The 8,999-nt window shown below is 39.5% G+C and overlaps 1 protein-coding gene across 1 annotated transcript; it reads left to right on the top strand.

The window, feature by feature from the left end:
* Positions 1 to 237: 237 nt before the first annotated feature.
* On the top strand, positions 238 to 1,188 carry LOC110882777. The gene is made up of 2 exons (XM_022130714.1): positions 238 to 764; positions 855 to 1,188. Exons 1-2 carry the CDS (start codon positions 238 to 240, stop codon positions 1,186 to 1,188), a joined length of 861 nt encoding a protein of 286 aa, XP_021986406.1.
* The last annotated feature ends 7,811 nt before the right edge of the window (positions 1,189 to 8,999 follow it).

Genomic DNA, 8,999 nt, shown 5'->3' with positions numbered 1-8,999 from the left:
AAGTTCCTGTGGAGATAGTGACAAACTTGAAGCTACTTTCTGTACTCCGAATTTGAACAAGCAACTGCCATCTGATTCATCTCAGAAACCGCATCACAATGATAATGTTCAAAAACTACAAGATGAGGTAAACAATACGGTTGACTTGGGGGTGTGTTTAGGTACTGAAAACATTGGGGCTTTCACAGAGCAGGTACATGTTTCGCTTGTTAATGAAGGTTTTCAATCGGTTATTTCATGAATTTTGCTACTTTAAATGTTAGAGGTTTGGGTGTTCAAGCAAAGAAGTCTTGGTTTAGGGGATTAAGGTTGGAACAACAAATTGGGTGTGTTTTGTTTCAAGAAACATTTTGCAATAATGTTGGGGCTAAACAAATTGAGGGTTTTTGGGGTAGAGGTTGTTTTGATTTCGCTTCTGTGGATCCTACTGGGAGGTCAGGAGGTTTGATAACCATGTGGGATACATCCATTTTCTGCTTGCAACCGATAATAAGCAATCGGAATTTGTTGGTTTGCTCTGGTCATATTGTGGGTAGTGGGGAGACTATAAACATCATTAACGTGTATGCGCCACAGGGTGATGTGGAGAAACGCCATTTATGGTCGGTTTTGATTAGTATTATTAGAGGTTCTAATGGATTGTGGATCGTGGGAGGGGATTTCAATTCAGTTCGCAATGAGCATGAACGAAGGAATTCTATTTTCAACCCAGCTGCAGCTAGAGACTTTAATGACTTTATAGAAGACGCGGGATTGCATGAATTGTTTCTCAGGGGAAGGAAATTTACCTTCTCAGTCGGTAATAAATTGAGTCGTATTGACAGATTTTTGGTGTGTTGGGATTTTTTTTGCAGGTGGCCTTCGGCGGAATATAGAGTTCTTCCGAAAGGTCTCCCAGATCATTGTCCGGTGGTTCTTAAGACATTTTCAACTAACTTTGGCCCGAAGCCATTCCGCTTCTTTAATTCGTGGTTAGACAGGGGCGATTTTGAGGATGTCATTTTGAAGGCAAATAGTGATTTTCAGGGTTATGGGCTGCCCGATTTGATGTTATTGCAAAAGTTTAAATTCTTTCGCAGCCGTATTAATGATTGGAAGAGTCGCACCAACCATAAAGAATTAGAAGAAACCATGATCTTAAAGAGGAGATGGACATGTTTGATACGATTCGGGACGACAGAGATTTGACGGAAGTGGAACTTTGGACATGGGAAGAAGCGCGGCGACGTCTATAGGAACTTGAGGATTTCAAATACAAAGATACCCAACAAAAATCTAGACGTAAATGGGCGGCCGACGGGGATGATAACATAAAATTTTTCCATGGGTTGATCAATGAAAGGAAGGCATCGAATAGCATTCCGGGTTGTTAATCAATGGGGTTTGGGAAACGAAACCTTCTAAGGTTAAAAAAGAAGTGTTTTGTTTATTCAAAAATAAGTTTGTGGAGGATATGGTGTCTAGACCAAAGTTAAGGTGTCACAACATCAATAAAGTGTTTTGATGAAGAGGCGGCTCTTCTGATAGCTCCTTTTTCTGAAAGCGAATTTAAGGAAGCAGTTTTTGGTTGCGGAAGTGACAAGGCGCCGGGTCCAGATGGTTTCAATTTCAAATTTATTAAAAAATTCTGGAATATTCTTGCGGCCGATTTCATGAACATTGCGAAGGAGTTTTATGATTCGGGCCTTATAAGCCCTGGGGTGAGTTCAGCGTTTATTACTCTTTTACCGAAATCTTCGGCGCCTTCGGGGTTAGGAGACTATCGGCCCATTACCCTTATCGGTGCTATTAGTAAGTTTATCTCAAAATTACTTGCTAATAGGATGAGAAAGGTCATGGGGAGCATTATTTCAGAAACGCAATCTGCATTTTTTAGTGGTAGGTTTATTTTAGATGGTCCAATGATGATCAATGAACTTATTGCTTGGGCAAAACAAATGAAAAAGGAGATGTTCATTTTTAAAATTGATTTCCAAAAGGCGTATGACAACGTTCATTGGAGTTTTCTTCTAGACATCCTTCGGCAGTTAGGATTCCCTTCTAGATGGTGTGTGTGGGTTGAGGGCATTCTTACTTCAAATAGGGCGGCGGTTCTTGTAAATGGTGCGCCAACTTTTGAGTTTGATTGCAAGAAAGGAATTCGTCAAGGCGATCCGTTATCACCTTTTTTGTTTGTCATTGTTATGGAGGCCTTTTCAAGTCTATTCAGGAAAGCAACTGATATTGGCGCTTTTAATGGTATTCGTCTGCCGAATGGTGGCATTGAGGTAAATCATTTTCTTTATGCAGACGACGCAATGATTTTGGGTGAATGGTCTGCTTTTAATTTTAATAACTTGAAATGAATTTTGAGAATTTTCTTTCTCTGTTCGGGTCTTCGTATTAATATTAGTAAGTCGACATTATTTGGCTTTGGGATAAATTCGGAGGTCATTTATAGGGTGGCAGAGGGTTTCGGTTGTCAGGCGGGATGTACTCCGTTCGTGTATTTGGGGATAAAAGTGGGCGCCAACATGAATCGAATTTTGAGTTGGCAACCGGTTAAAGAGGTGTTTCAGAAGCGATTGTCTAGATGGAAATCTCATGTTCTTTTTATAGGTGGTATATTAACACTTATAAGGTCAGTTCTTGAAAGCTTACCGTGTTACTATTTCTCTTTATACAAAGCTCCAAAAAAGGTGATTATTGATCTAGAAGCTTTAATGAAGAAATTCTTGTGGGGAGGTAGTGATATGGTGAAAAAATTACATTGGGTGGGTTGGGATAAAGTGACGGTTCCAATAGATAAAGGGGGTTTGGGAATTAACCGGTTGGAAAATTCTAATCATAGTCTCCTGTTGAAATGGTTATGGCGTTACCGGTGCGAAGGGAATGCTTTATGGAGGAAGGTAATAGACTTCGTTCATTTGCAGGCTTGGAATTGGGAATTATATCCATGTCAAGGAAGGTTTAAGGGTGCGTGGTTCCATATAGTTAAACTAGGTAGACTCTTGAAAGTTGCTGAGGTCGATTTTAATTCTCTGGTTAGAGCCGAGATTGGGAAGGGGGATACGATAAGATTTTGGTTGGACCCATGGATTTGTGATAAACCTCTAAAGGTTCCGTTCCCAAATCTTTATCGTTTAGAGACCGAAAAGCATTGTAAGGTGTCGGATCGTGTGTTGAAAGTTGGTGGTGCTAGTAGTTTTGCGTGGCGTTGGAAACACGATCCGACATCTTTAGACGTAACTATGGAATTGACGGATTGTTTTTTGTTGCTTGCGAATGTGAATCTTTCTTCTAAGAAAGATTCATGGTCGTGGCACGGTACCGGTTCTGAGTTTACAGTGGTGAATATCAAAAAATGGATATCATCCACCAAAGTTACAAATACATCGGCTATTTTTGATTGGTGTCAATGGCTTCCAAAGAAGTGCAATATCTTTATGTGGAGGGCACGGCTCGATCGTTTACCAACCAAAGAAGCTTTGCTTAAGAGAAATGTTCAAGTGGGAAATAACATGTGCATATTTTGTCAAGACAGAGAAGAAACGGCAGAACACCTATTCACAGGTTGTATGTTTTCAAATTTTCTATGGCAAGCAATCGCTAATTGGTGTAGATTTCCAGTTTTCTACGTGTGTGATTTAAAAGACCTCACGAGTATGTATAAGAATTTGCGGCTCAATTCGGTGACAAAGAATATGGTTCATGGCCTAATGATTATCGGATGTTGGAGAATTTGGAAAGCTCGTAATGATCGTATCTTCAATAACAAAGAAACAAAGATTGATGAGGTTTTTTCGGACCTTAAGACGCATGGTTATTTGTGGTATAACAATAGGAACAGGAATACAAATTGTACTTGGGAAGATTGGTGTATGTTGGACCGTTGTTTGACCCGAAAAGTCAGTCAGAGTAGCTCATCCTCACATATAAAGGCGGAATCAGAATATGCAAGGTTACAACAGCTTGTCCTATTAATTTCCTTTGCTTTTATTACTTTTCTACTGAAAATTTGACAGAGTTTCACTCCAGCATACAAACATACGTATTAGGTCCGCTCAGAAGACACCACTATTTATAGACACTATGGTTCGCTTATATGACAGACCATATAAGTGGACTTGTTACAACTTGACACAAAAGCGGACCACAATAATACCCTATGAGCGGACCACTATGTAACTATGACAAAAAAGCGAACCTATATGCAAATGTTACATATTTTACATTTTGACCCCCTGTTGACTAATCTTGACTTCAGACTTTTTGTAGACGCAGTCAACAGACATTCCGTGCATCAACAGACTCCCCCTTGGATGTTGACGTAGTCTGTATCAGTCTTCAGTTCCATAGTCTTCAGTCTTAGTCTTTTCCTCAACTCTGTCTATTCTCACAAGTATTCCTCACAGGTTTCAGGATTGTCTCCTAGCTCTAACTTCAAGCTTCCCATTAGCTGTTGATCCAGACTTCCTCTTTCACAGACTCCCCCTCTCAGTATGCTGAGATCTTGAGATATCTGGTTCAAGCTTTGACAATTTGCCTCCGTTGGGAATAATGAAGTTTCCAAACCTGTTACTCAACCAATAACGTTACGATCTATCTTTTCTAACAATAAAAACAAATTCAATCAGCTCTTAAGAAATCCACTCAAGTTTTCAAGTTCAAGTTAATGACCCTGATCACCTGATTAATCTACCAAGTTCAATTTAATGACCCTGGTTGATCTTTTGACGAATCAAACTGATTTAGTAAAATCATTTTTAACTTTTTCTGAAAATAACAAGTATCAACTTAATGAACTTGTTTGTGAATTTGAAAACAATCAAACTTCCAACAATGTAAGCTCTTCTCATTCTTCAGCTCAGAATCTCCTGCATCTGCTTCATCTTTCTAGAATCCGACAATCAACTTTCCACTCTGGTTTGTCTAAAATAAAGCAGAAACAAAATCTTTTTGGATTTTAAGGTTATCTAAACTAAGAAATGAAATAACAGAAAACTTAAATTGCGGAAAAGTAAACTATTTACAAGTTTTATTTTTTGGCGAGCGTGTCAGGGAATCATATCAGCTTTTCAGACAGATTACAAGTACCGTTAAGCTACATTACATACACAGATTTAAACAATTCACCTCGATTGTCGATATACTAATCCATCTCAAATTCTCACACAAACTTCAATCTATTCAGGATACCGTTTAAGTGTTTTAAGAACTTAGATCAATTCATGTGTCCCACCTCTTGAATATACTCCCGTATCCAGAATCCCAATATTCAGTCTTACAGGCAAGAATACTACAATGATGTCTGTACATAAATTAGGGGTTAAATGCGAGAACTGAGGGATCTCAGGTCAGAACTTCCGTTCAGCAGAGAGATATCAGCTTCGACTTTGCAGTGTGTCCCCTTTAGAGGATCTTTTTAGCTACAACAACTGATTATCAATTTTATTGTCTAACCAGCTGAGGGCTTTATGCTATATTTCAAGCATTTTGGATAAAGTATTAGCCAAGGACTAGGTCAGAACTACCGTTCAGCAGAAGTCCCGGAATAATACCCCAGACATCATAGAGTATAAACACCTAGTATATCAGAATACGAGACCTTTCAAACGAGATTTCAGGAGTTACCTATATATCCAAGTAGTGTTCCCCACGAATTTCACAAGTTTGAAATTTTAGGTTTATATCCCGAATAAATCTACTAAATGTACGAAAACCTATCGACACATCGTTAGTGAGACTGTTTAACTCATTTTGTCTTTCCAAATCTTTAGCATACTGTAATTGTCTAGCCGATGTACAATCATTTTCCCTATATACACAAGCTCTTTTTTCAATTTTATCATGTTTTTGTATTTTTGCATTTTTTTACTGTTTTTGTATTTTTCTGAAAATAAACTATGTACAACTATCTATAACTATCTATCTATCTCCCCCTAAATACCAAAACACGTAAAAAACCGACAAACCATCGCAGATTGTTTCTCATCTTCATCCGCAACAGTACTCTCATCAACGCTCACAACCCCATCCGATACCGAAAGCAATTTCATACCATTAAGTTTTAACAAATATTGAAACCGATTTTTATCAAAAGCTTTGGTATGCAAATCAGCTTTTTGTTCGTCAGTGTGGATTTTCTCAATTCGTATCAACTTTTTCTCGAAGCAATCGCGAATAAAGTGATGACGAATTTCGATATGTTTAGTTTTAGCGTGATGTACTGGATTTTTAGTTATATTAATTGCGGCCTCATTATCAACAAACAAAGGTGTGTTAAGAAACTACAAACCGTAGTCGCGCATCTGTTGCTGTATCCACAGGATCTGAGAGCAGCAACTGCTAGCAGAAACGTACTCCGCTTCACATGTAGATAGCGCCACAGATGTTTGTTTCTTACACTGCCAGGTAACCAATCTCGGTCCAAAGAACTGGCATCCTGCAGTTGTTGATTTTGCGTTGACTTTGCAGCATCCGAAATCCGAATCGGAATACCCTTCGAGCGTAAAAGCACCTTTTCTAGGATACCATAACCCCAATGACGGAGTACCTTTCAGGTAACGTAATATCCTTTTGACAATAATCATGTGCGATGCTCTCGGGTTAGACTGAAATCTTGCTGCGAGGCACGTTGGGTACATGATGTCAGGACGTGAAGCAGTCAGATACATCAAAGAACCTATCATGGAACGGTAAAACGTTTCATCAGCCCTGTCTCCGGTGAGATCTGGGTGAATCCCATGATTAGTCGCAAGTGGAGTAGCAGCTGGAGTAGAACTTGACATTCCAAATTTCTCTAGAATATCATGCACGTACTTCGTTTGATGAATGAAAATTCCTTCAGGAAGTTGTTCAACTTGTAACCCAGAAAGAATTTCATCTCCCCCATTGATGACATTTCGAATTTCTGCTTCATCACTTGTTCGAAATCTTTGCACAATTTCTCATTCGTTGACCCAAAAATTATATCATCTACATAAATTTGTACTATCAGAAGATAACCATCAACGACTTTAGTGAAGAGATTGGCATCCACTTTTCCACGTATAAACTGGTTAGCGAGTAGGTGTTGAGACAAAGTCTCGTACCAGGCTCTCGGCGCCTGATGTAGGCCATACAACGCTTTGTCCAGCAGATAAACTTTGTTCTTGTGGATTGGGTCAGTAAAGCCCGGCGGCTGACCAACATAAACCTCCTCTTTGACCTTCCCATAAAGAAACGCTGATTTAACATCTAACTGATATACTTTGAAATTCTTCCAAGAGCAAATGCTAGGAAAATTCTGATAGCCTCTAGTCGTGCGACAGGAGCATAGACTTCGGTAAAATCAATCCCCTCCTGTTGACTAAAGCCCTGAACAACGAGTCGAGCTTAGTTCCTTACAACCACTCCTCTGTCGTCCCTCTTACACTTGAAAACCCATTTTGTATTGATTTTTCTTTGACCATCTAGTAAATCAACTAACTTCCACACCCCCAACTTTTCAAACTGACTTAACTCTTCTTGCATCGCTATGACCCAAGAGTCTTCAGTAAGCACCTCTTTGTAAGTTCTCGGTTCGACCTGCGAGATAAAACAACTTAATGAAAATTCAGTTTGTAAAGGTGCTACTGTAGAATAAAAACATGTTAAGCCCTGGTCAATTTAACGTCTCGTGCGAACGCCCGATTGCAATTCTCCTATGATTAACTCTTCTGGATGATAAGAAAGAGTTCGCGGCATCACTTCGCTTGGAACTTCTACATTTCCCTTCAGATTAGTAACATTCTGTTCTGCATCTTGTTCACCAACTTGGTTTGTTTGACTTGACAACTGGATCTGCTCCCCCTCAAGATCTGAATCACCATGGTCAAATACTGGCATATTTTCAGCTTCTTGATCATCATTCACCTCCGACTGATTAGCAGGAGCAACTTCATCATCATTTTCACCAGCATTACTAGGACCTGCTTCATCATCATTTGAAGTTTCCCGAGGTCTTCTAGAATACTCCCCTGAAAACCTGAGCTACGACTCATACTCTCGCAAAATATCCAGCTCATCAAAGAAATCTTCTTCTTCCTCTGATTCTTCTCTCATGTCAAACGAATCCCAAAGTTTGTCATAATGATAACGCCATGAATCACCAGGATTCTGTGGCGGCATAGTGTACCCTTGACATTCAACATTTGCTGCCTCAATAATCTGCTTGTCGCTTGGAATGAAAACACGTCGCAAAGGACTTGAATAACCCAACTTGAATAACCCACAAAGATTCCCTCAACGCTCTTCGGACCAAGCTTTCCTTTAGGCTCTATCACCGTACAGGGTGACCCAAACGGTTCTAGATACTTCAAATTTGGCTTGCGTTTATTGAGTAGCTCAAAACACGTCTTGTTGAACTTCTTTACAGTAAGAACTCTGTTGAGAGTATAGCATGCAGCAGAAGCAGCTTCAGCCTAGAAATTAATTGGTAACTTAGAGTCTGCAAGCATCATTCTGGCTGTCTCGATTAGCGTCCTGTTTTTGCGTTCTGCAACTCCATTCTGCTGCGGAGTGTACGGCGCACTAAACTCATGCAGTATACCTCGTTCGTCACAAAATTCTTCCATCTTACTGTTTTTGAACTCAGTACCATTATCACTGCGAATTCTACAGATTGGCCTCTGGTACAGATTCTCAATTCTTTTAAACAATGCCATCAAACTATCAAAAGTCTCATCTTTTGATTTCAAAAACATCACCCAAGAAAATCTGGAATAATCATCAGTCACGACCAAACAGTAGGAATCTCCTGTTATACTCTTGACATTCACTGGACCAAACAAATCCATATGAAGTCTTTCCAAAGGTCTTGAAACTGAATTGACTTGCTTTGTAGGGTGTGACTTTTTCTTCTGTTTGCCTTTGACACAACTTATGCACTCCCCTTCCAGATGAAAACCTTTAACATGCACTCCAATGACCAAATCGTTATGTACCAAGTGATTCATTTTCCTTAGGTGAATATGCCCCATCTTTCGGTGCCATAACCT

The sequence above is a fragment of the Helianthus annuus genome, chromosome 16, assembly GCF_002127325.2.
Source record: "Helianthus annuus cultivar XRQ/B chromosome 16, HanXRQr2.0-SUNRISE, whole genome shotgun sequence".
In the NCBI taxonomy this organism is placed as follows: domain Eukaryota; kingdom Viridiplantae; phylum Streptophyta; class Magnoliopsida; order Asterales; family Asteraceae; genus Helianthus; species Helianthus annuus.
Note: the sequence above shows the minus strand (reverse complement) of the source record. Positions and strands in the feature narration are given on the sequence as shown.